We start from the raw sequence: 27569 nt of genomic DNA, 5'->3' as shown, positions 1-27569 counted from the left end.
GGGGCTGCCTCAGCCTCGGGGCGCGGAGCGGGGAGGGGGCGCGGCCGGTCCCCGCCGGCACTGCCGGCCCCGGCGGGCGGGGGCTCGCCCCGCCGCTAACAAAGCGGCCCCGCCCCGCCCGGCGGCCGCCACCATCTGTCCCTCCCGCCCCCGCGGTGCGGGCGGCGCCCAGCCGGGCCGGGCCGGCCCCGGCCCGCCCCCTTTCGCTTTCCACTCAGGCAGCGGCGCGGGCACCCCGCCCCGGCGCGGGGAGGGTCTTGGGCCGCCGCGCCGCCGGGCACTCAGCCGGGAGGGCGGGTGGCAGCCGCAGCGCCGAGCGGAGCGGCAGCGAGACCCCGACACCGGGCCCGGGCCCGCCCCGCAGCTGAGGCCTGCCGCCATCTTCCCCTCACGCCCCGCTGGTGACGGCGCGAACGGGCCGCCGGCCCCCTCAGGTGAGTGTCAGCGGGCGGGACGGAGGGCGGGGGGCCGCGCCGCGCCGCGCCGCGGAGAGGCCGGGAGCGACCCGGCGGCAAGGGGCCGGGCCGGGGCGGGCTGACGACCGACCGCGCGGGGCGGCGGGGCAGGGGCTGCGGCCGCTGCGCCTTGAGGTGGGTGGGCGCTGCCCGGCGGCCTCGCCGACCCGGGGGCCGCCCAGCTCCGCGCCCCGTCCCTGGCGTGCGGGCACGGCCGTGCTGCGCGGGGCCCGCCGCCGCGGGGAGCATCGCCCTGGCTGCCGGCGCGGCGGCGACGCCCGACCGCCGCCGTCCCTTTGTTGTGGGCGCCGCAGGCGGCGCGGGCGGGCCGGGGTGCGGGCGGGCCGGGCCAGGTTGGCCGCGGTGGCCGGCGCGGTGCGTGCCCGGGCCCCGGCCCCGGCCCCGGGGCGGGCGAGGCGGCGGGCGCGGGGTGCGCCCCGTCTCCGGGGTCGCTTCAAAGCAGCGTCGGCTCCTCTGCGGCCCTGTCTGCTGCTGGTGCTGAGCTGACATTCCCGAGATGCTAATTCAGGCTCGGCGCTGTGGAATTAAACAGTGCGGTTGTTTTGAACCCTTTCACCAGCAGAGGTGGATTTCGTGTGGAATCGCACGTGAAGAGAAAAAAAGAGAAAAATTTGGAGCAAGTGGGTTGTTTTTTTTTTTTTTTAGGCAAAATGCATTCATTTCTAGTCTCTGTAACTTGTTGGGTTTTTTTTTTATTTTTCTGCATTCTGTTTTCACTCTGATATGCAGGTATTGCATAATTTAATGTCACCTTTCTGGCATTCATGATGCAGAATGCTCTGGGTAAAGAGCGTGCATGTTGTAACAGAGATTGATGAATGCAAAGAGCTCTGCTGGTCACCTCTAAAGCGTGGTGGGATGAGGATTACTGGTGATGGCTCTAAAGCAACAGCTGATCTAGGCAGGACGAAAAATAGATTACTAGAGGGCAAGCCAGTGAAAAATCTGTGCGAGGAAGAAAAGGCTAGTACATAAGAGGCCGCTTATTTGCTGTGTATTGGAGTAGAAAAAGGTTTCAACCATAGAGTTCAACTGTACAAAGTTTGGTGAAGGTTTTCCATTAAGGGCTTAATATGTTCAATATAGTTCATTTGAAATAATTAATCATGTGATCTCTTAAGGTAAGATGGGTGTCGGTGAGTTGCACTAACTGTCGTAGGAATCAACTGTAATAAAAAATTGGCCTATAGACTTTTTTTTTTGTAAATTCTTTTGATATAGAATAACTGGAAGATGATTGAGGGCACATCAGAAATGGAGCCACTAGGTACTGACCGGGCCCCGAGTACCCCGTGGGGTCTGTGTAGGCGGAACTCCGGAGTGGCCTCTGGGCAGGCCCGAGAGTCATATGTAAGTGACTGTGGGATGGATTAAGAGGTGAAATAACTTTATGCAAAACAGCCAGCTTTTTAAATGTGTATTACTTCTTCACATTTGTTTTTTCTGTGACAATAGCTCACCAAGATGCTGAGGTTATAGATATGCATTGTAGCTGTCATTGAAGTAAGCAAACCAAGACTTCTAATTAGGCATTGCTTCTCCCTTTAAACGTATCGCCACTCTCTCAGTATGACACTTAAGATTTGAACTATAGTATTTCTTTCTTCTATTTCTGAGTAGTTAGAGATTTTATATTCCTTGCCCAATTTTCTGAATGCATATTGTACACTATTGGTGAGTGATCTATTTCAGATGGTAAATAACATAGTAATAATACTTATTTTAGAATTTCACTATTTACTTTTTTTCCGGAATATTAAACCTTACTTTAACATTCTATCATGTGAATGCCTATGCATTTTAAATTTCTTCTAAGGGAGGTAACTTAGACTGTTTAGACACTATTTTTAGACACTTCTAGTTTATAAACATTTTCCCGAAATAGTATATTTATATGCATAAGTGCTTTTTTTTTTTTTTTTTTAAAGAATTGTTTTCTGTGCTTATAACGCCATGAGAGGATTCTTGCTGTTGTCCTGTTCTTAGAACATGGGTTTCACTCTTGTTCTGTCCTTACTCCTCTCTGGAAAATTTAGGAGCAGGTAGTCTGTGTTCCAAAGAGCGTGTTTAAAGGATGTCTTGTCCATTGAAGCTCCAGAGAAAAGATGTGCCAGGTTTGTGGCAAGAAGTTGGGTTTTTTCTTGATGTAGATTTATTAAGAGGAAAACAAATTTAAATACAGAACTAGGGGAAGATGACAAGGAGGAGTGGACAGGAGAAAGAAGGAAGGAGGACAAGTGTGGAAAAATGCTGGGTAAGATAAAAAGGTTGTAGCAAAAACCTGGTTGGTAGGAGGCACCTGAAATGTTAAGCTCTAATACTCATTTACTTTCATTTCTACCTCAGCTAATGCTGTGCTTCAGTCATTCTTGAGTATTAGTGCTTGAGCTGATCAGACTGTGACGCCATGTGCCATATGTGCTGGCAGAAAGCAATATAGTGGGATGGACCAAAGATGCAGCTTGAGCTCTAATCTTGAGTTTCCCTGCTGTTCTTTGCTTTTTAATTATTATTAATTTTTATTTATACACATACACACACGTACCACTGAATGTTAGAAAAACTGATACATTTCATAGGGGGTGATGTGTAAGCCTATGTATATTTATAATTTCATGATAGTGTTACAGTGCTGCTTGTTGTTTTGACAGCATAATGCTTATAAGAGGAGTCTGAGCTCATCAGCCTGAAAATCCATCAATTAAGTAAAAATCTTCTCTAGTAGGTTTACCATCCTTTTCTAGCTATTTGTGTTGCTCTGACAGCAAATGCACACTGAATATTTTCATAAAATCGTTAATGTATGAGCTTAGCAGTGTACTTTGACTCTCCTTCAGAAGTTCAGTATCCAAACTGTGTTTGGGTATTGTGTTATATTTTCTTAACAGGACCCCGAAAGTGCTGTTACTAGTCCCACATCAAATATGGAGGGTGCCAGTCATCCTTTATCCTAATTTATATGGGCAACATAAATAAAGTAAATAAAGTTAATTGTTAGAATTGGCGAAGGCTGTATGTTCAGGGCAAACCTGTTCTTTTAAAACTACAATGGAAAATGGAAGACAACTTCTTGCAGATGCTAGGTTTTCCTTGATGTAGTTTTATTCTTAAGCAAAGTACTGAGTATTAGGCTCCTTTTTCCGTCAATAGAATATATAAATAATTAATTTTAAGACAGTCTTGAAGCTGTGTAGGGTGGCTTCCTCTTTAGACTTGAGTCCAGTAGATCCCATTGAAAAGAAGGCTGGACTTGGTGCTCCTTTCTTCAAAGCGAGTCTTAGCCTGAATTTCTGTACTGGTTTTCTGATGGGGAGTCTCAATATAGCTTTGCCTAAGTTTTACTTTTTCTTTTGGCAAGGAAGTTAATTTATATAAAAACCACCAGTGCCATAAAGCATAATAAAAGAGAATTGCAAATGCGTTAGGTGAGGTTGGGAATTAAGAACTAAACTGCTGCTTAAATTTGTGTTGATTTTTTCTTTTTTTTCCCCCCCCTCCCCTTCAGTGTCTAAGAGTAGGGCTGAATTTTTCTCTGGGACCAAAAATCCATATCCAATTGCCAAAAGGGGAAGTTGAAACGGTGCTAAAACGTAAGGAAAAAGCATCTTTCTACAAGTTCTGGCTTTGGATTTGTGTGTCTATCTGCCTTCTTTCCTGCAGCAAAGCTTTCTGCAAGCCAGGTTTTAATTTTTTTCCTTTTGACTTTACTAGCCAAGAGTGGGCGCGTGGTCTCTGGGTGTGTCTTCCATGAGACCCGTCAAAACACGTGGTGATTGGAGTCTTCTGTGACTAAAATCAGAATTAAACCCAGCCATTTTAAAAAAGAAGTTAGGCCATTTCATCTGGCACAATTAGGTCTCTGTTGTTCCAAAATAAACTACGCTGCTATAATCAAATGCTTTCCTAGTCAAATGTTCTGGCAAAAACTTACTTGGAAAAAAGTTGACATACCACTGTGAGGAAGATGGAAAACTTGGGGATTTAGATGATGTAGTACAAAAACCCCTCTTATTAATGCCTAATTTTTTGTCTCCCATCAAGTTCGTTAGCATTGGTTTATGATGATCAGTGAGAAATTTCACCGGAGTATTTGTCTCTTCCCCTCTTCTCCGGTAAATAATTTCTTCTTAATACTTCGAGTGTCTTAGTTGGTTTATTCAAACTTATTATATCTGTTCTTTGATTTCTTATTACCAGTTTCCGTGCATGTCTCCTAATATGAGATAGATAACTAGCTTATGGACTCCAGTTTTCCAAGGCAGAGGTATCTGGAGGCTGCATCATCTCTTCAGCTTGTCTTGGGAGCTGCGTTACCCACAACTGGTTGTCTTTCAGCATCATAGTTGCTAGATCTCCACATAATTCCCTCAATGGTTGCGTGAGGGAATTCAGTATTTTGACTTCCCCTTTTGAATTAAAAGGGGGAGCAGCTGGGGTAACTATAGCCCGTTGCTGTGGACACCTTGCTCTGTATGGTCATCTCCCTTTACTTATTTTTCTGATCACTGTTATTCCGTTGTCTCTCCTTGTTCCTGGGGATATTGCCTCCTACTGACAGTTCATCACTGATACTGGCTTCTTCTCTGTTCTTTGGCGCACTCTCGTAATCAATTTAAGTTGGGTTAAGACTTTACTGCTGCCAGAAAGCAAAGCTCTGTCAGTTCCTTGTGTCAGCATTAGTGCCCATGTGTCAGTGGAGTGAATAAATGTTTCACTTGCGCCCGGATCAGAGGAGTGGTCTGGCTAACCGTTCAGCTCCGTTGTGGGCGCCGTGAAGCGGCTGGGGATGTGTGGCGGAGTGCAGAAGTGAGAAGAGGGACCACCGCTTTCTGCAGTAACATGGGCTTAAATTGAGTTTCTCCTGATGTGAAATTGCGCGCTTGTAGCTGCTAGCTTTTTTGAAGAGCTCTTGATGAGGCGATGCTACGTGGCTTGGCGGTGTTAGAGTTTCTCCCCACATCCCCAGGCAGTTTTCAGCAGACCAGCTTGGGAGCTACAGTTGTGAAGTCTTCTTAGGTTTAAAAAAAAAGTTGAACAGCTGCTACTTTAAGTCAGTCTTAAAGTCATGCAAGACTTAGCCAGAAGCAGAATTTATTTTAGGTTTCCTAAGGGAAGTACATGCTACAGCTCTCATCCTTAGAGGAATTGTGTTGCAAAGGAACTTGGACATTGCATCCATGGGAGCTTTAAACAAGCTGACTGCTGGCAGCCAGGGCTTTGGCCTGTCACTGCCCCAGCTGCATCTTCCCGTTTTTTCTTTCTGCTGGCTGGACATCTCATTAAGACTGTTGAGCCGCTTCAGCACATGAGTTGGTGGAAAAGCTAACCCAGTGATGAAAGTGAGGAGTGCTAAGGAAGGGCCAGGAATGCGCAGCTGGAGGCAGGTGAGTGAATGGGACTCTGGCAGTCAGTGGTGAAACTGGCTTAGGACACCTTGGGTTTGCAGCTTTAGATTCTTCATAAAACATATAGACAGATGTGTGTGTCCTTATGAAGGAAGAATGAAAAGCCTTGGTTTAATTGCCATATACTACTGCAAAAATGGGTAGGGGGAGACTGCACTTTTAGTGTGCTGTGCTCTTTGTATGTGTTAGAAACATTTAAGTTTATATGTAAGTTCTCTAGATAATGACATAGTAACTGGCTCATTTTTATGCTCTTTGAACTTCACTGTTTGCATTTCAGAAAGGAAAATTTTACGTATTGCAGACTTGGTAAGCACAATATTTTCACATTGCAGGAGGATTGCTTTCTTAGTAGATTTGTTTATCTGGGCCCCTATATATGCATAGGATAGAAATAAAAAAGATGGAGATGCATTGTTAGGTCTTAATTGTGGCTTCATAATCAACCTCTTAAAATCAATTTCCTAATCTTGTCTATTTAGTTTTTATAATGCTACAATATTCTGTCTTGTAAAACTATTTTTAGGGGGTTTTTTTAGTAGCCAACATTTAACCAAGCATAAAATAGGATATTGATCATAGCTAAAATTCTCTGTTCTTTCCCTTTTAGGCTGCCATCATGACGGCTGAAGAAACAGTGAATGTTAAAGAAGCTGAAATAATTAAACTAATACTGGATTTTCTGAACTCAAGGAAACTTCATATCAGTATGCTGGCACTTGAGAAAGAAAGTGGGGTCATTAATGGCCTGTTTTCAGATGACATGCTTTTTCTAAGGTAAGACTTCTTTCTCTGGTGCTTAAATACCACATATATGAAAACATACAGTTGGACTATGATTCTGTGGGCAGCCCCGTGCCACTAAACAGGAGGTCTTATGCCCTCATCATATTCTGCTTCTTCCTGATCCCAATTCTTCGGTCCAGCTCGGAAGTTAATGACCTCCTTCTATGAGCCGCTTGAAGTAACTGAGAGTTGGTGTGATTTACCATTCATGATATTGCCCTCAAAATTATTAAAGGAGTCACTGTAGGTGCACACTAGTTTGTTAGCATTGCCGTTTTCTATTTCATGCCAAAGGTACTTAATAACTTTATAGAAGCATGAGAAAATAACCAGCTGTTCTTAAAACATTAAAAAATACATTTTATCACTAAACAAGATTTCTCACCTGGCTTCCCTTTTGTTTTGGGTATTGGAATATAATGAAAGAAGAATTCAGAGAAAGATTAAAGTTAATTCTATTTGTTTGTTTCATTTTTAGCTTAGTTGGAATATACGTCTAATGAGAAACTCACTCCTTCCTTGTAGATCTGGGCCTTTTATAGAGAACTCTGTGTGTGATATGAGGGCATGAAGAAATTGAACTAATCCACCTCTACAGCCTAGCCCACTGGTCTTGGAGTTGGAGCTCTTGGGCATAGTTCCTGCCAAGCTGTTCCTCTTAATATGGGAGTTGTGTGTTTTCCCCCCACCTCCCCTTATAAGATATGCCCAGCAGTATTTGTACAATTAAATTAACTCATTTTTAAGTCTGCTTTCATTCTTCAGGATGTATTCATTGAATCAATATATTTATTTGTATTCTTCAAGTAAGTTTTTTTTTTTTTTTTTTTTTTTAAATAAGGATTACAGGTAAAGCAGGACACACAGGAGCATTTTGTCCGTTTTGATGTGCCTTTAATGAATATTTGTCCTTCTTGTATGCAGTTATTTTTACAAAATATTGAGAAAGGACTTGGATTGTGCTCTTATTACTAGTCACATCAGACAGTCGTCTTGGCATCTGTGCAAAGCATTAACTTTTCAAAGAAAGCTGATCACCTGTTGTATATTTAAATGTTTTTTTAAATGAGCTGCTTGCTTAGAAAGAAGGATGTTCTTGTCCAACGAAATTAAAGAAGTGACTCTTTCTTTTACTAGGCAATTGATTCTTGATGGTCAGTGGGATGAGGTTCTTCAATTTATTCAGCCTCTTGAATGTATGGAAAAATTCGACAAGAAAAGGTAAAATAGAATGTATGTCAGAGTTCAATTTTTCAAGTTGTGGAAAATACATGAATTTCTAAGTATTGTGTATGAAAGCAGTAGTTCTAAGTTTTTGGGTTTTTTTACCTTAGTTTTTGTTTTTTCTAACCTGTATACAGTTCCTAAAGTGTATGAATGTGGTTTTTTTAACTTAAACTCTGAAAAATATGTGTACACGATCTGTAATGAGTTTTCATTTGCCATACACTTTAGGAACATGGTGCATGTTTTTATATTTGGCTGCTCTGTCATATTTCTATTTAAGAAATGAGTATGATTGCTGTACTTCTTATTAGCCTTCTAATATTTTAAATGTAATATTTCTGAAAGCAATAACTGAAAAAGACACTTCCTGTTAAAATATAATATTTTGGTTACCAATTTGTTAAAATTTGAGATCAGAGTTCCTTGTTGTTGCAATTTCTATGCCTAACTCAAAAATTAGATGTAAAATACCCTGCTTGTCTCTGAAAGAATGTTTAGCTACTGGATCAAGATGTATATAGTATTTCACTTCTCACCTGCAGGTTTCGTTACATTATAATGAAGCAGAAGTTCTTGGAAGCCTTATGTGTCAACAATGCAATGTCAGCGGAAGATGAGCCTCAGCATGTAAGAATTGTCTCTGTTTTGGGAATCTTTTTGTTGTCAAGAAGCCTCTTGAGATATTCTGATTAAAGGCAGAGTGGAAACTCCCAGCACCAAATACACAAATTCTAGCCATTACCAAATGGTTTCATGAACAATGGAAAAAATAACTTATATCCTTTGGAAATGAATGTGGCTACCAGGTCTCAAACAGAATTGTATATACAAGGGTTGCTTGAAACTTAGCGACATAGATCAGTGACCATATTCCATGTTTGTGGTCCTGATCCTGAGATTCACTTTACACCATTATGCTAAAGTAAAGGGCTCTTTTCTTCGAGAGAGTTCTGAAGCAAGCCTCAGAATCACGGAAATCTGTTGTCATAATCAGGACCAGGTGAAAGATTCTGATTTGAATTAATCTTAAACTTAATTTCTGTTGCTTTTAGAGAGAAAGGACACAGTTGTTTCTTTGGAGGGAACAGATGTGTTCACAAAGGACCGATTCAGTTAATTGTGCAAGAAGCAGAAGTTGTGAACTTAGTTAATGTCTCTTTCCATATTGAAAACCTAAAACTGACAAAGAAGGTGTGCAGATTGTGAAATTAATTATAGTTTTTCATTTATGTTGATAATGCAGGAATACCAAATTTCTAACAAAAATGTTATGAAGTTAAAAATGAAGAATGCCAGTAGTTTTAAGACAATTGATTTCATTTTCCAAACTGAATTGATTTTAATTCTCTGTCCCATTACGCATACATTGTACTGCAGGGTCTTCTCTTGACAGTGTAGAGAAAGCTAAAAGTAAGTATTTATAGTTGCAAAGGAAAGGTGTACTATTCCTCTAATCACTCAATCTGTATACTGTTACTAGATAGCAGTAGAGAAAAAAAAATCTGATTTTATGCCCTTTATTTTTTGTTTTGAATGTTACCAAATGTGTTGGTATGTTGTAGATGAAAGGCTGCTGTATTGAGCAGATGCTAGGTAACATGGGTAAGTGGGTTGGTTTGTTTGTTTGTTTAAATCTGTAACTAAAAATGCCAAGTTCATGTGTATTTATTTAATATGGTTCTTGGCTTTTAACTATCAACAAGCTTTGTACTAAAGCCCTCTGTTCATTTGGAGGTCTTATTTTCTGAGAACTTTCTGAACTTTTTTAACATTTTTGATTGAAGAACAGAAAGTCTCAATATAAAAGACAACTCAAAGTTCCTAATCACTGGAAACTAGAGAAATCTACAGGCCTTTTATAACTTATGCCAATAGCTTTTCATAGATGTAAAAAAAGGGGAAAAAAAAAACCTTTGGTTGGTTTGAGAATGGAAGTAACCTTCTATGCTACAATAGAATTGAAGCTGTTTAGCTACAGATTTAAAATTTTAAGCCTCTGAAACGTGCAGTGACATGAAAATGTTCCATAGATCTGTAGAAAATGGAACTGGGGGCGATTTCAGGAAGTCAAAGCATCCAGAAATTTGGCTCTGTTGTACTACATTTGCATTAGCAATTTCAGACTCTATATTGTATACTGTTGTAATTAAAATATAAACAATAATAGTAATAAAGGAATGATAGCAAAGAAATTCTGCTACTGCCTGTTCTTCTTCAAATAACTGTTGTATTGTAGAAACATGTACTACAAACTACTCTGTTAATATTTCTGTAGCTGGAATTTACAATGCGAGAGGCTGTGCAGTGCCTACATGCGCTGGAAGAATATTGTCCCTCTAAGGAAGACTACAGTAAACTCTGCTTGCTACTGACGCTGCCTCGCTTGACCAACCACGCAGAATTCAAGGACTGGAATCCCAGCACTGCACGGGTTCACTGCTTTGAAGAAGCCTGCGTCATGGTGGCAGAGTTTATTCCTGCCGATAGAAAACTGAGTGAGGCTGGCTTCAAAGCAAGTAACAATCGTTTATTTCAGCTTGTAATGAAGGGATTGCTTTATGAATGTTGTGTGGAATTCTGTCAGAGTAAAGCAACAGGAGAAGAAATCACAGAAAGTGAAGTATTGCTGGGCATTGATCTCTTGTGTGGTAATGGGTGTGATGACTTGGACCTCAGCTTATTATCATGGCTGCAGAATCTGCCAGCTACTGTTTTTTCTTGTGCTTTTGAACAAAAGATGCTTAATATTCATGTTGATAAACTCCTCAAGCCTACAAAAGCTGCATATGCTGATCTTTTGACACCTCTTATCAGCAAACTTTCTCCTTATCCATCATCCCCAATGAGACGGCCTCAGTCAGCAGATGCTTACATGACCCGCTCCTTAAACCCTGCCTTAGATGGGCTGTCGTGTGGATTAACAAATCATGATAAGCGAGTCACAGACCTTGGGACCAAAACTTCTCCAATGTCGCACTCCTTTGCTAATTTCCATTACCCAGGAGTACAGAATCTCAGCCGAAGTCTCATGCTTGAGAATACTGAGTGTCACAGCATTTTTGAAGAGTCGCCTGAGCGGTAAGTGCAACTGTAGCTTTATTTTTTACCTTGGCTTATGTTGCGCTTCATATTACTGGCTTCTTCCCTGCATTGTAATTTTGAACGTAATGGTAACAATGAAACACAAATTGATTGTTTAAATTCTGTTGTAATTAAAACTGTATGCAAGGTGTTTTCTGCCTTATGCTTTTATGATCAAAGTAGGTTTTCATATTTGGTCTTGAGCCTTATGGAATCAATGTGGACTCAAAGTTGAAATCCTAGTGCAGAGCACAAATATGCTCTGATGGTGTAATAGAGTCTAGCTAAGATTTGTGTTCAGTATTACTGAATTCTTTCATTCCAGATAAATCAATGGAGACAGTGGAATAGCTGTAACTCCATCTTCTTTCCCCATCCCACTCTGTCCTCAAGTGTCTGTAAATTTTGGTCCTGACACTGTAAATGATTAAGTATATTTCAAAAATTTCCATGTAGAAATAGTCCCAATGAAGTCAGTGGAAATTGCTATATGCCGTCATTGTAGCATTCCTCTATCACTTAAACTATTACAATAGTAGTTCATCTTAAATATTTACTTACCATTTTCCAAACCAAATCTGAATAAGGTGGTTGAATGTATTATGGTTTTTTATATTGGACTTGGAGATAGTTGGGTTATGATAGCAGTGAATGCTACTAATAACTTCTTTTAATGCAACGTAGACTGCAAAACTGACTTCTCTCCTCCCTTAAGAACTAAAGCCTGTATCAAAACTTTGCACTTTTTACCTTCTGAGAGAAAAGTCCTGGTGACTAGGAGAAATGGTACTTGTCAATTAAGAGCTTATCATGTTTTTGCTTGGCCTTTATTTTGACCAGCAGTTCTGCCTCTTTCTATCCATGTTATATCCATGCCTCTCTAGAAAGCAGTTGCCAGCTTTTCTGGCTCTTGCAGAACCAGGTGGGTAACTGGCACTGCACTTGGGTGCATTGGCCAGCAGAGGACACTTTTAGAGCTGTGGTGTTTCAATCCTAGCTGCAGTTGGTGACGTTGTCTATTAGTAGTTTTGCCTTACAGCAATATTTTGTATCTTGTGATAAGATAAAGAGCAGTTGTAACTAAACTCAATAAAAAGGAAACAAACACCATCATACTGGTGTCAGTTTGCCAATTATAATGGAAATTTTTGCACTAATGTATGTCTTAATACATTCTCTTAATGCTTATCTTGAAAGGAGCTATTTTGTTTGATTCTAAATGATCCATTTTAAGTCTTTGGTTTTACCAGCGTCTTCACAACTGGAGTTTTTGTGGATAACTTCAGTCTTATGGAAGTATCTCTTGAGTTCCATTTTTAAAAAGTGTACCTCCTGAAGATAGTAATGAATTGTGAATCCTCTGATTTTACCGCACAAACGTTAACATTTGTGCCTGTAGCCCAGGGACCAATGTTAAAACTGATTCTCGAAAGTGGTTTTTTTTATTTCCTTTTTCAATTTTGGTGTACTGGAATAATTCTGCACAAATAAATAGAGCAATCTTGTGGGCTAAGTGAAGTGGTAAATTGCTGCAGTTTTTCTTTGTGTAAACATTTGCATGTGATGTCAAGTGAAGTTGATAGATCTTAACATGTTTTTTCATTAATTAGTACATTTCTTGGAGGTTAGAATTAGATCAAGGGGCCAGACCCATAGTTTTCAAGAAAGCATTACATTTTTCAGAAAAAATCTAACTTCAGATTAAGTGTCCAACTTAAACGGCAATATTTGCAAGGGTAGAAGCTGGGAAGCTGAGCTTTATGTACATGTGGCCCTTGCTTTCTCTTGCACATGACAGAAATATGGTATTTCTTTTAAGTTATATTTGGCAAACAATTACTTGTCTTTTAGTCAGCTAAGTTACTTTTGTTATTATACCCAAAAACTTCAAAACAACTTCTTGAAGAGCTTTGCTCCAAGTCACTGAGTAAAAAGGGCTTTGTAAGTTGACAAAACTGAAGATGGGAATCCAAGGCTTTTAATGTGTTCTGCACACTCACTGATTGTGAAAGCATTTTGGAAAGAGTTCCATGCAGAAATACTTATATGATACAAGAATAGCAAAACTGATATAAACATTTTCCTATGTAGCACTTTCAGGAATGTTCAAGTTGATGGATGTTAAGTATAGTTTAAATTTAGATTGATAGTGATAATAATACTAATATCTTAGAGAAGACTTTAGTCACATAGTGTATCTGATATATTCCATGCACATAATTGTTTTGAAAACAGGAGGTCTTGAATAACTTGCTAGTTAAAGGGTATATAATTCAAATGTCGGGATAGAAAACATGGAATTTGGATATCCCATGGTGGTAAGGCTTTTTGGAAAATGTGGGGACAAAGCACGCTGACTGTACATGCTTTTTGTTTGTCAGAGGTTTTGTTTTGTTTAGTGTAACCCATTGCAGGTGGCATTTTTTCAGTATCTTCAGTTTTATGTGACTTAAGAAGTTTGCATGCTTCTGTTATCAGATTTTACTCTAGAATGTTATCTCTCTTTACTTATCAGGGGATTTTCTACTTTTAGTTTTTCTCAATTGAGCTTCTCTTCTCTTCCATGTTGCTGCAAGAAGTGATACTCCCGTGGAGCCACAGCATCCCATCAGCAGTGAGACTTTGTGCCAGAGTTCAGTTTCAGAAAATGAACCAGTTAATGGAGCACAGAGTCAGGGATCAGCCAAACAAGAGAAAAATGAGGTAGTGGTTGTTTGTTTAAAAATAACGAGGCCTTTTGAGCTGTGTTCTGATCACTTCATAATGATTTGGCTTTGTGTTGAGAATTTCATGCATGACAATGGGTTGCCTTGAATCTTGTTTTTACTATAGTGAAAATACTGTGTTGGATCTTGTATAAGAAACTACTCTTTTTTTTTTCTTTCCATTGTATAAAGTTCTGCTGTCATTTAAGTCTGTAATGCAGCTGATTAGTGTGCCTTCTCATATCAGCAGTGTTGCTAAACTGTTGTGTACATCTAAAAAAAATACTTTGCAGTACTCAAAGCCAGCAATGTTAGATAAAACAATGCTTAAGAATCCTCTTAGTGTTTTAGCAAGGAATCTGGCATGTAGCCTGCAATTTTTGGTGTTAACACCAAGTTTCATAGGTCATCTTACATAATTTTGTCTAGGACACAGAGAAATTAAAATTGGATAATTCCCTGGTAAATGTATCTTTGCTATTCAGAATCCAGTAGCATAACCAGTTTTTTGATTCATCTTTGAAGGCTTGTGCCATGACTATCCTTCTTTTTTCCCATTTTTCTCCTTAACAATGGGGAAAGTGAAATAATAGTTCAGTACAAAACAATGAAAACAGTTACCTAGTCTATTCCCTTCCCACGGTTTTAAATATCTGCCTCTTAATTCAGTAATGAGGAATAACATCGTGTATGTGATCTGTTTGCAGACTCCAGTTTGGTTTTCTGAAGTAAACTTTGTCTTGGCTTATGGCATATATATGGTACTGAAAACCGGTCTAGTCTTGACAGGGCTATATTCTTGTAGACTCTGGATACTTGAGTGAGGCAACAGGGTCTACTGGAGGGTTAACAAAGTCCTCCAAACTTGAGGACTTCACTCCCCTCAAGGACTTTGCTGAGTAACTTCTTTGCTGCAATAATGTTGTGTGCACATTGGGAGGAAGGAGCTTAGCTAGATGTATGACAGAGCAGACTTCAAAAGGCAAAAAAGCCAAACGTGGAATTAGGAGAGGATGAAGACAGGAGACACTGTGCTGTAGGTGAAGATGTTGGCCAGACTATTATACACAAGTAGAAAAGAATGTAGTACCCAATCCAATTTTGCTTTGTTTTGTTTTCCACATCGTAGTGGCGTATGTGTATACCTGTGCGAGTAAGAAATCCATTTAAGTGTCTTTTCATAGCTTTATTTTTGCATTGTTCCTGGTGGTGTTGAGTTAGGAGCCAGAGTTTATAGAATAGAGCATCTGAGCAACATATTTTAGGTTTAGGTGTTGGATTCTGTATCGTTATTAACCAAACTGAAGGATCAAAGGATTGAATCCAATTGCAACAAACAAGTATCAGTCATGGAAAGAAGTATAGACAAGAATATACCTGTTGCTTAAAGGATTATAACCCAGTGACTGGGGAATAGTTCACATATTTGAAATGCAGAGAAAACTTCAGAGTTTCTAAATTGCAAGTATTCATCTCAGGTGGAAAACTTTTTAAAAATGCAACAGAGCTAGGAAATCCATTATAAACAAAAAAATTATTGTGCTGGAGAACACAGAATTATAATGCAAGTGTTTTTATTTAGAAGAAATGTAAAGGCCTATAGTTACAAAGAAGGATCCTCTGCATGAATTGTCTGAACTAATGCAAAGTTATGAGGATGTCCTTATGCAGCTTAGAATCACTAGATGACAAAGATGTCACTTTCAAAAACAAAACCAAAAAATCCACCAGGTTTCTTTTACTACTTTTTTTTTTTCCTAGTTTGATAAATGTGCAGTTAAGGGTTTTTTCAGTGTTGATATTTTGGCCTCGGACTAAAGTTCTTTTAGTTTTCTATGGGTTTTTTGTTTGTTTGTTCATTTTTAACTTGTTCTCAACTGTTTTATGGTGGTATCATTCGGAAAGAGTGGCACAGAGAGAAAGTGAGGATCAGGGAATGCAGAAGGCAGGAAGTCCTGAGGAGCTGGCAGTGTGGGAAGCTAAAGATAGTACATAAAAGGGAAGAGACTATGAGAAAGGAAGCTCAAGTATTTGTGCTTCATCCAGAAAATAAGGAATAGTAAAGTTAGAACAAGGTACCAATTTCAAGAGTAACATCTAACACTTGGACAGACGGCTTCAAGGGTGGCTAGTGGGAGAGGTAAATCTGCTCTGCAGACCGATGGCAGGGAAGTGTCAATGTGGCAGAAAATACTGAATTTATACTGAAAATATGTCTTGGAATTTGGAATGCAGCTTACATTGTTTTCTGATTTTTATTTTCAGTTTCCAATTGCCTATTTGTTTTGATGTTAAGTAATAATTTGGAAGTTTTGTAGGAACGAGGAGCCTTCTTCTGAATTAGGGCAGAACTACTTCAATAGTGAATAGTACAGACTGGCAGCTATTTCCCTTTTTAATATGTAAATTGTATCTGCTTTTAGGGAAGAATGAAAGCATTGCTCCTCAGAGGAGCATCTGCTGGCCTTTTGATGGTTATATTGAAATAACGAACCAGAGAGTGAATATTTAGGTTAAATACCGCAATTAGCTATTTAATTTTCATTAGTAATTCTCTTTTTTTTTTTTTTTTTTTTTTTTTTTTTTTTTTTTCAAGCTTCGCGATTCAACGGAGCAGTTTCAGGAATATTACAGACAAAGGCTACGTTACCAGCAGCACTTAGAACAGAAAGAGCAACAACGACAGTTGTACCAGCAAATGTTGTTGGAAGGAGGTGTAAATCAAGAAGATGGAGCTGACCAGCAACAGAATCTTACTGAACAGTTTCTTAACAGGTTGGGGGGTTTTGTTGCTTCTCCCTCCACCCACTCCTATGCCTCTTCAAGTCCTCATAATAACCTGTTTTGGTGGTCTTTTTTTTTTTTTTTTTTTTTTTTTTTCTCTCTTGTTACTTGTTATTAGATCTATCCAGAAGCTGGGAGAATTAAATATAGGTATGGACAGTCTTGGAAATGATGTACAAACACTTAGCCAGCAATGTAACGGGAGCAAAGGGAACGCGTCTACCAATCCAGCAAGTAACTTTACATCACCACCTTCAGATGCTAGTCTGAGGATAACAACTGATAGCCAAAATGTTAATACCAGCACTCCTCGAAAGCGTGGATCAGCTAATCAGATACCCTTTCCTGAAGAGTCACCTGTACAGGGGAATCAAACGTAAGTTATGTGAGAAATGTCTGTCTGTTAGCACTGTGGGAGTAGCTGTTCATATTTATTTTTAGTTATCAAATGAATTTGTCATTGAATAGGGGTATTTAGCTCATGATCAGTGTTTTCTATATATTTTAAACATTTTTTTTTTTTTGACAGCACACATGAGAAATAGTGGTTATTTGTTATGGTTTAAATTTTATGTTTATTTTTAATTTCAGACTCTTTATCCCATCTTATATGCATTGTTCTTGTTTATTTTGTGTTCTAAGTTTCTAAAAGCTTTTTTATTAAATACAAACTAGATGGAGAGAGAGGGAGGGAGGGTAGAGTAGGAATCGGATATCTTCTGTTAACTAAAGGTAGTGTTTACCTGAAAGCAGCAACCATTTTTCCACGTATGTGTGTATATAGGTACGTATGTATGTATGTTATGGAATGAAAACAAGTATTTTTAACTTGCATTCACTTGTTCAATGCCTAGAGTTGCTGCAAAAACAGCAACTTCATATAAAGATTACAGTTTAATGATAAAGAATCAGACACACATAACACTTGTCCACATAAATTAGTCAGTTCTAAGTATGACTGAAACTGTAACTTTAGTCCAAAAAATACTTCTAAACAAATCTGTCTCTGCTCTTGTTTTTTCTGTCTTGTTGTGAATTTAAACTATTCACCAAATCAAAACAGTGTATCAGAACATGCTGTCACTCAGCCACAGTTGGAAGACTCTTCAGGGAATTTAAGTAGGACAAGAGGTGATGAGGTGAGTTTTCTTATTGTCCTTTACAATTTGTGTTTCCACAAGATTCAATACATAATCCTGAGTATATGACATCCTCTCATTGTTAATAGATTATTTAGAATGAACTTTGGTTGATGTAGTACCTACAAAACCATTGAGATGGGAGGGGACCTGTGGAGACTAAATCCAAACCCATTGCTCAAAGAAGGGTCAACAAGAGCAGGCTGCTTGGGGCTGGGTCCAGTTGGGTTTTGAGTATCTCCAAGGATGGAGACTCCACAATTTCTGTGGACAACCTGTTCCCATGTCTGACCACCCTTATAGTGTTTTTACAACAACAAAAAAGTTAAAATGGAATCTCCTATATTTCAATTTTCATCCAGTGCCTCGTGTCCCTTCACTGGGTACCACTGGTAAGAGTTTCGCTCAATCTTCTTTACTCCTCCTATCAGGTATTTATATACACTGATGAGACTTACACACACCCCTGAAAGGCCTTCTCATCTCCAGGGCAAACAGTCCGGCGCTCTCTGTTTCTCCTTGTACAACAGAGGTTCCAATGGGATGTCTTTTACAGCTATTGTTTTGTTCTCCAGGTTGAAACTTTGATTGTCGGACTCCAGTCAGTATGGTCTGACTTTAGGGAAATAACTTTGCAATAAGTACATTCCAAAGTTTCTGCGTTGGATAAATAAAAATCAAAATTTTAGAAAGGTGGTGATGAGGAAGTCATCTAGAGGGTGATGTAATAAAGCTTAGCATAATTTCATTATAACTTTGTGTAATCTACAGGCTTGAAAGCTGATTCTTATGTTTAATATTATATTTGTTTTATAAACTGTGTTTATGAATTGGACTGTTTTCAAAAAAATGCAGCTTTGTTCCCCTTGCAAGTTTCACACAGATGAAATGTGTTTACACAGAAATAAACTGTAATATGCTTTTGAGATGGGCTGTTTAGAACAAAAGCTGTTGGTAGCCTGGAGGGAGAATGAGAAATGTTAATCTAATGTTATCTTTAAGAGTGAGTTGAAGAAAAGAACTTTTTGAAGTATGCCATTCCTTGACCTGGAGTAGACATTGTTTTACAAATCTGTAATTTGAATACTTTAGCCTGGTGCTGCTACTTATTAATACTTTGGTACCATAGTTGTACATTATTCAGCAGAACAGTCACATCCACTTTTAAATGTCCAGTTTTATGCTGAAGAACCTAGTTTGATTGTTATCCTTTTACACAGGATGAGAAATCAAAAAAGCAGTTCATTTGCATTAATACTCTAGAAGACACACAAGCTGTCAGAGCTGTAGCCTTTCATCCCAGCGGGAGTTTATATGCTGTTGGCTCCAACTCTAAAACTTTGAGAGTCTGTGCCTATCCAGATGTAATTGACCCAAGGTAAGAAAACTTGTATAATCATTTCTTTTTCTGTAGCACTTTTCTCCTGTAGCTACTGGTATCTGTACATTTCATACCTTTATTTTGTTGTCGTAAATAGTGTCATGCTTTCCTTAAAAACTTGAACTGCCAAAGAAAAAGAAGATCTGCTGAAGAATTTGTATATTTGTGGGCTACTTTTTTTGCTCTCTTCCATTACTGGCAAGATGCATTGCCACAATACCACACCTTTCCTTATAAAAGTGTTATTTTTGTCTCAGCAGGTGGGCTTATTCTGTGTTAACTGTGATGGCTTCTGGTTTTGTTATTCTAGCTGTAAAAGCGGGAGAAAGCACGTGTCACTTCCCAAGCCAGCACAACCTGGGCTTCGTGAGATGGTTTCTGGCAGAAGGACAGACTTAACAGTAGAGAAAGCAGTATCATCTTCAGCTTTTACAGCAAAATTTGCCAGAGCATGTCTATTGGCCTGTTGTTGCTATAAACATTGTTTTCCTGATACTTTGGTTCCTTGACAGGAAAAGCGCTTTTTGTGGTTTACTGTGCACCTAGTCCTTTTCTGTTTTCTTTTCACCCATTTTTTTTTTTAATGGGGGGGGATATTTTTTCACCTAGAAATAAATATTGCCATCTCAATAACCATCTCCTTGTCTCTCCTCCAATTACATTATTTTCCTGGAGTAGGGGGGGAAATGGAGGCATCTGAAACATCACAATTTCACAAGTATGCATGGTGACTTTATCTGGGACACCTTCCCAGTTTAGGATTCATGTTCAGGCTTCCAAAGTGTTCAAAAAGTAATCTGATTTTTTTTTTTCTTCCTTAAATATCATTAGTAAGGTAGCCTTTGAAGTTTAATTCCAAAATATTTATTGGCAATGTATGAAACAAAGAGGTGATTTCTCTGATAGCCAATGCAAGCTGACTTGCTGGGCCTGAAGCCCAGGCAACCTCCTTTTGCTTGGTAAACAGTGTAAAACATTTTCAGTGGAATGAACACCTCCTTATTGAGTAACTCTGCTCCCACACAACTTACTCTAACCATTGGGAAAGGGTAGATTGACTCTGCAGCCTCTAGTTACAGTGCGCAATCTGATGTGACAAATGACACAGTGTACCTGGTTATGAAAGGAATACTGAGATTTCCTTAATTCTGAACTTGTACTTCTTCCTCTTACTGTTTCTTTTTTTTTTCACTGTGCTTACAGTCTGCCAAAAACATTTCATCAGGGGATTTACAAGTCAGCAGATAGATTACATGATCTTAGATACTCATATTGTAACAACGTGAATCTAGACACGTGTTCAAAACTCTTCATGTTTTTCAAAAAGCTATAATTGTGTAGAGTATCTGGTAAATAGCAGTTGTTTAATTCTACATCAAAGTTTTGTTGGGATTTTTTAAAATTCTTAAAATTGTCCTTCAAATTGATGTATGATTCAGGACAGGTTGGTTTTGTTGTTTGTAGTTTGGGGTTTTTTTTTTCCTTTCTCTAAAGGTATAATAGTAGTGTGCTTTTTTCACATGTTTGAGATGAAACACTGATAGATACATGTTACAGTTCTGCAGATGTTGCTCAGATAATCAGGTGCTTCCACACAGCTGACTGGCAGCATGTGGTGGTCCCTGTGCTGGGCAGGTGCTCCCATGTCCTGACAAAGTCAGTGATTCTCAGCTGCTGCCTCCACCTCTTAACAAATGTTGTGAATCCAAACTCTATATAAGGCATTAGGCCATTTAGGAAGCTCTGTAGTGTGTGTTGAATGGTGATTCTGATTTAGGCTAATCTGTCATGGATTTCCTCTCTGGCAACAAAATAAAATTAGCTTCCATGTAGATTTATTTTAGTATTCTTTACTAAAGCCATGTTTATCTCAAAAGTTTTTAAACAGACTTAGATGTTTGTCTTCTGTTTTTTCTCTCTGCTTCTTTTGTTGAAGTATTTATAGTATGGTTTCTGAATTTTTCAATAGCAATTTCATTTGTTGAATTTCTATTGTTGGTGTTACTGGAGTGAATGTTGATGGAGTTGGGTACAGCAGTATTTTATCTTAGCACTTGACTACTTCCTGCTATGTGAACAGAGAAATAAGATTGTAGGAAACTAATCAATTGAAATAGAGGAAACGTACATCAATGGGACTGTTCCTTTTATTTCAGCCATGTGTAAAGCTGATCTGGTTTCAGAAATAAGAGTGTATGGTATGCTTAGATGCTGTGAAGATTCCTGCATTAACATAAAATGGTGAATGTGTCTGTCTTGCACAGACTGCTGTATTAGCTTTTCTAGTAGATGAGTGAAGCTTTGAGAGTCACCTTATTCCACAAATAATACCCAATGTACAGCTCATAATGATGAACATGTATGAGGCTTTTTTTCTCTTTTTTTGTGGGGGGGGTGGTGGTTATTTGTTTAATGGCCAAAGAGGAGACAGTACTTGACAACCCATCATTTTTCTGCGTCTTACCAGGTGGGGTTAACACAGAAGCATTTTTTTCTTGATCCTTTAACCACTTTAAGTGCTTGATGAGTCCCACTCATTCTGACAGCAAGAGTGGCATAGACAAAAACTTTTTGGATAAAACAGCAGGCCTCAATTTTTATTGTTACAGTACTACTAGGCACAACAACAGCCCCAAACACAAGTATATGGAGCCCAGTCATATAATTATGCTGTCATACCAAACACAATCCCCAGTTAGGCATTATGTCTGGTGAGTGAGAAACTGGAAGAGAAACACCTTCCTGCACACATACACAGAGTTTACACAGACTTCTGATTTCTTCTTTCAGGAGTCTGGATTTTCCAACCTGTGGCCTGACCCAGCCTTTAGCCATGCCAGCTGCACTGGGTGCTGCCATAGATAGTGTGTGCTTTGTGAGCTTTCTTGGCCTACTGTTGCTTAATTGAACTCAAGCATGTTCAAAAGTGGCCACGGGATCAAGATGTTGAAGCATGAAGAATGTAAAGAAAAATCCCACCAACTTAAGACTCAGGGGATAAGGTTTCATTGTATGTAGCTAGTAATTACTGTATTTTATCCGTATCAGCCCTTTATAGATGAAGGGACTGGGTAAGTTTTTTTACACATCCAGTCACAAATACAATGGGAAGATGAGGAAAAACTAAGAAAATGGGATGGAGAAGATCCTTTTGTCTTGTCTTAGATCATATGTATATGTTTCAATGCAAACAGCGATAACGTATTTCATGTTACCTAAAATAATAGAAAACCTGTATTTTTCATTTTAAAATACATTGTTTTCCTTCCAAATAACAGGAAATTTGATATTTTTCTTCTTTTTTTTTTTTTTTCAGTGCTTATAATACCCCTAAACAACCTGTAGTTCGGTTCAAAAGGAACAAGCATCATAAAGGATCAATCTACTGTGTAGCCTGGAGTCCCTGTGGACAGTTGTTAGCTACTGGTTCTAATGATAAATATGTGAAGGTCCTGCCTTTTAATGCAGAAACTTGTAATGCAACAGGTAGTGTGTGTATGTGTGAATTTAGTTTAAAGAATTTATTTTCAATTATTTGTCCAATATTTGGCAAAACCAATCAAATTACATTGATTATATAGTTAATAGGTTTTGTTATTTTTATTCTAATACTTTGATTAACTGATTCTCTTTTCCCTTTCACTATCACTGTAGTCTCTGTCCAGCAAAGAGACACTGTGGCGTTGGGGATTATCTTTTTGGTTTTGCTTGGTTTAGTTTTTTGGGTTTTTTGCATTTTGGTTTTGCTTTTGCGAGACTCCCTGGTATTGTGTTGTCTTCTGGTAGCTGCTTTTCAGATATGGTAAGACAACCAGATGGTCTTACCCAACTCTAGTTCTTGACTGTCAGTAGGAATTTATTTCCACTTCCAGTTCCCCTTTTTCTTGCCTAGTTCTATCATCTTCTCCCCCATCTTAGAAGTCTTAAGGCTTCTCTCCCATCAAATACTATTTTCCATGCCCAAACCTTCCTAACCAATACACTGAATATGGCTCTTATCTTTTCTGGTTTGAGCTTAGGCTGTCTTGTCCTATGTGGTTCAGTGTTCTCAATGATCCCTCCTGGCAGAGAAAGCCTTTTTAGTTTACAAAAAAGAAATAAATGTACTCTATAAACCTTGGCTAGAATTGGCTGTGGAGATGGTCCATGTGCCTTTTGCAAAGCTTTAGGAACTGTAGGAAGCTCAATCAATGCTCAATAAAAATAAGATTCTTAGAGATTTTATTTGAACAGTAGTAACTGAAATGGAGTACTCTGTGGAAAGCGCACAACAGCGTTTACGCTTGGTAGTATACCCACTCTTGCCTAAAATATTCTGCGTTGACACTGTAGCAGCTTTAAAGATTGCAGCACTAACAATGATAAACAGAGTATGCCTCATTTTGTTCCTTGTTTTTTTACATTATTTTAGGACCAGACTTGGAGTTCAGCATGCATGATGGGACAATCAGAGACCTTGCTTTTATGGAAGGCCCAGAAAGTGGTGGTGCTATCTTAATAAGCGCTGGAGCGGGGGACTGCAATATTTACACAACAGATTGTCAGCGAGGACAAGGCCTGCATGCTCTAAGTGGTCACACTGGTATGTATGTTGTTGCTTCTCTCTCGCACGTGTTAAGTCTGTATTATATTCTAATAAACTTGTTCATTGTTGGGGTTTTTTTTTTAATGTCTTTGTGTTTTTCTTTCTAGCGAGACTTTTTTTTCCTCTCCAAATAGCTCTTGAGGTATTGGGGCGGGGGAGCTGTTTTTAAATACATTGGCTGTTAAGTTAATGGAGAGAGTGCATGCTTCCCTCCAGAGAAGATGCAAAGCTGGGTATTGCCTTACACAGTTGGCATTTTACATCATGCAACGTGCAGGTTTTCCATAGGACTGTTAAATCTGTGAATGCAAAAATATAATCAGAACTGTAATATTTCATTATTTGATTAACGATATTTAATCAAATAAAGAAGTCTTCTTGTTCACAGGTCATATTTTAGCACTTTATACATGGAGTGGCTGGATGATTGCATCTGGATCCCAAGACAAGACTGTCAGATTCTGGGATCTGAGAGTGCCAAGCTGTGTTCGTGTTGTGGGAACAACGTTTCATGGAACAGGTAAGATTTGCTATCATGCTTCTGAGCATTCTTGTATAAAAATATATTTTAAAGATGTCTAAGTAGTATAGAGTGAATGTAAGGGTGTTTTGCATCACAGAATGGAGGCTTGGCTTTAAAAGAAGGAAGTTGGGAGGATATCTTTCCCTCTGAGTTTTGTGTTGGTTTTTTTTTTTTTTAAGTAACATTTCCTTTCAAAAGTTGGCTAGTTTTTTTGCCTTGTGACTTTCAAACAGACCACTTCCAAGTACATTAAAATAAAACAAAACACAAGGTAATTGTTTCAGAATCAAAGGAAGGGGTGGGAAGGACGGCCGTTTTTGCAAGTCGTCAACATACTAGATAGAAATCTGCAAAAGGATTCTTAAGTACCACTTGGGTTCAGATTTGTTTCTTGAAACCTTGGGGGGGGGGGGAATTCTTTGTAGTATTCTACATGATTTCATAAAGAGTGAATCTTTCCTGTGATGAAACAGATACTTTTTTTTTTTTTCTTTTTTTCCCCTCATGCAGCTTTAATAGTGGCTTTGCTACTGTTCCAGTGTGACCTATGGCTTCAGAGTTTTAAGTGCTAGAACATAAAAAATTTCTTATTTTAAGATAACAGTAGCTAGCTGTGTTCACCTTAAATTTAAGGCCAGCATTTGGTATTCTTATACGATATATATTCTTGTTTGGAAAAAAAAAAGCTGGCTATTTGCACAAATGTACATAAATATAATGTGTGTGTGTGTGTGTTTGTTTTTCCTCCCATAGGAAGTGCTGTAGCCTCAGTAGCTGTTGATCCCAGTGGTCGTCTCCTGGCTACAGGACAAGAGGACTCTAGCTGTATGTTGTACGATATTCGAGGAGGACGAATGGTGCAGAGCTATCATCCTCATTCCAGTGATGTTCGTTCTGTTCGCTTCTCTCCAGGGGCACACTACTTGCTCACAGGATCGTATGATATGAAAATAAAGGTGACAGACTTGCAAGGTAACGTACTACAAAGGATGCTAGGCTAATGTTCAATTTGGTGCTTTCAATATTGAAGTCGTAAGAGAACTTGGTTCAAAGATCAGGTTTTAGTTTAAAAGGGGAAAAAATAGTAGAGCTTTTGAAGGGTTTGAGAGGTATATAAATGTGATTGTATCTGTTCACAATTGGCTAGTTTTGTTGCTAAGAATGTAGGCTATGAACCAAATCTTGTTTTGGGTGGGGGTCTGATTATGATAACATAACTAATTAACACTGTTGCCTGACGAGATGGCCATTGCTTTCAGGCAGCAGTCATAAAATTGACCCTTTGAAAAAAGTATAATAGTAATGCTTATTTTTATTGGGAAGAGTTAGTAAGAGAGAAGATATTGGGTACATCTAATCAACTTGATTTTTCTTGGACTATTAAATTTTAATCACATTGTTTAAAATACCAGTATTCACAGTTTCTAAAGTTGTACTGTGTCCAGTAACGCCTAAAAACCAAGAGTGGGGGCCTTGTGTTATACTCCGTGTGTGTACGAGAGGGGCGGGGTCAAGTATGCTTCATATGGTGAAATACATCTGTAAGCTTTACTAAACAAACAGGAAAAAAAAAAAAAAAAAAACAAAAAAACTCCAAAAAACCCACCCCCAAAAACCCAAAGAGCTGGGATATAAATTCATGGCACGACTAACGATTTCTGTTCCTCTGCCGTAGGGGACCTCACGAAGCAGCTTCCTCTTATGGTGGTAGGAGAGCACAAGGACAAAGTTATTCAGTGCAGGTGGCATACACAAGATCTTTCCTTCTTGTCATCTTCTGCAGACAGAACTGTAACCCTTTGGACCTACAACGGCTAGAGCGCAAACAAAGGCAACCTATGCAGCTAAAGCACAGAGACCTGAGACTACAGAACTGTAAAAACAAAGTAATAAGAATTAGGCATTGAGAGAGCAGCAGTTGAGCAGGAGAGTGTCTTATCGAGAGGAGGGGCACTTGTCACAGATTTTTCTGGTTTCTAGGAGGTCTTGGTGTTTTTAGTATATTCTTTTGCAGTGCTTTCAGTCTTCCATGTGAACTCATGCTGCTGTGACCTATTGTAGTCTTGTTGCCAAAGTCTATGAGGAGAACTCTTATGTTGTCGATGTGCACTCAAAGTAACATGAATGACGTGTTTACAGTTTGGTATTAATTGCATTCCTTGGTCTTTGCCTCAATGACAGTTTTATATAGGAACTTAAGTTGAACAACACTTCAAGTCTGTACGTAACTAGTTCCACACGCACACACAAAAGATAAATTAGTTCCACTGTTTTTCAGCTTTATTATATTTATCACTTCTCAACAAGAAGTCAAACTTTATAACATCTCCACAATTTCAACTTTTTTAGTAATAAATTCTGAACTTTAAAGGTGACTAGGCAGTAACCACATCTTGATTATGGTCCATTATATAGTGTGGGTTTTTTCTTTCTTTTCATCTAAACCAGGGGAAATGTTGCTGGTTTTACTACATGACATTGTTTTGAACAAGCTAACATGTTGGAGGGGAAAAAAGTAAAATATTGATTTTCTTTTTTTTTTTTTTAGAAACATATAATATTTTACTTTTTGAATGCAACAGAATACCTCTGTGTATAATGTACTGTAGAAAAGAGTGGATTGGCAGCAGTTGTCACAATGAGCTTAATGGCTATCAGTTTTTCAAGTAAAAGGGATACCATTAATGCTGTAATAGAAACCAGCATGGCTTAAAATGCTATGTCTGCATGATAATTTAAGAATTAAATTGTTTAAAGTCCCAGTTCAGAAGCTTATCTGAATTTTATTTCTTGCACTGTTTATGTATGGGAAATTGCAGTTTTATTTCTACAAAACTTAGAATCTAATGTTTATGTATTGTTATATTTTCATATTGTACAGTTCCTTTTGCTTTTTAAGATATAAACCTTAAACATTAGGTTATTTATTTATTTGAACTGCAGTTAAGTTTTGGATTATCTTGGTTACTAAATTATATGTGCACTGTAGCAAGCATTCTTAACTATCGTATAAAAGTGGAAAGGTAACTATAGAAGTGTATCTGTGCTATAATCTCAATAAAGACCTCCAACACCGGCAGCTATCTCATCTGTTATTTTGGATTCTCGGCTTGTAATTCCTCACAGCAACTCTGATACTTAAACCCTATGTCAAAATCTGTTGTAGGCCGGGAACTATAAAAGACTGTCGATCTTTGATACCTGACTTTGCAGTGCGGTAAGTCATAACAAAGTAGTACCGAGCTGAAAATCTGTTTATTTTTCTGTATTGGACACAGAGGTTGAGGTCCTAATGCTGCTTTGGAGGAAAATGACTTCTAACTGTTCTGTTCCTCCGGGTGCCTGTCTGTGGGCAAAGCTGGCAGACTATTTGTAATTAGCACTACAAATATTTAAGCACTAATTTCCTTAAATGAATTTTGGTACAACTTGCGTCTTTACAGAGAGGATCTAGTTTTAGATCTGTCATTTTATGTC

The 27569-nt window shown here is 38.8% G+C and overlaps 1 protein-coding gene across 6 annotated transcripts; it reads left to right on the top strand.

Moving 5' to 3' along the window:
• Positions 1-270: 270 nt before the first annotated feature.
• On the top strand, positions 271-27171 carry WDR47 (WD repeat domain 47). Of its 6 annotated transcripts, XM_087733847.1 has the most exons (17): positions 271-434; positions 1698-1826; positions 6492-6658; positions 7805-7888; positions 8437-8521; positions 10170-10972; positions 13552-13681; positions 16277-16455; positions 16583-16840; positions 17528-17603; positions 18824-18981; positions 22301-22470; positions 23396-23566; positions 23958-24089; positions 24846-24917; positions 25005-25064; positions 25768-27171. In XM_087733847.1, exons 2-17 carry the CDS (start codon positions 1710-1712, stop codon positions 25908-25910), a joined length of 2805 nt encoding a protein of 934 aa, XP_087589973.1. In that variant the 5' UTR covers positions 271-434; positions 1698-1709; the 3' UTR covers positions 25911-27171. The 6 variants fall into 6 exon arrangements, with proteins under 6 accessions (XP_087589973.1, XP_087589972.1, XP_087589971.1 ...); XM_087733846.1 differs by having other exon boundaries at positions 13555-13678; positions 24846-25064; XM_087733845.1 differs by having other exon boundaries at positions 13555-13681; positions 24846-25064.
• The last annotated feature ends 398 nt before the right edge of the window (positions 27172-27569 follow it).

This window comes from Nipponia nippon, unplaced genomic scaffold (genome assembly GCF_047370975.1).
Source record: "Nipponia nippon isolate SJK-2023a ecotype South Korea unplaced genomic scaffold, ASM4737097v1 scaffold_5, whole genome shotgun sequence".
Taxonomy (NCBI): domain Eukaryota; kingdom Metazoa; phylum Chordata; class Aves; order Pelecaniformes; family Threskiornithidae; genus Nipponia; species Nipponia nippon.
The sequence above is the reverse complement of the archived record's forward strand: the minus strand, read 5'-3'. Positions and strand labels throughout refer to the sequence as shown.

Bases quoted from the DNA above. Each gene is read 5' to 3' on its own strand.
- WDR47 (XM_087733843.1), top strand. From the start codon at position 1,710: ATGATTGAGGGCACATCAGAAATGGAGCCACTAGGTACTGACCGGGCC. The intron at 1,827-6,491 runs GTAAGTGACTGT...TTTCCCTTTTAG, and splicing joins GGCAGGCCCGAGAGTCATAT to GCTGCCATCATGACGGCTGA. The intron at 8,522-10,169 runs GTAAGAATTGTC...ATATTTCTGTAG, and splicing joins CGGAAGATGAGCCTCAGCAT to CTGGAATTTACAATGCGAGA.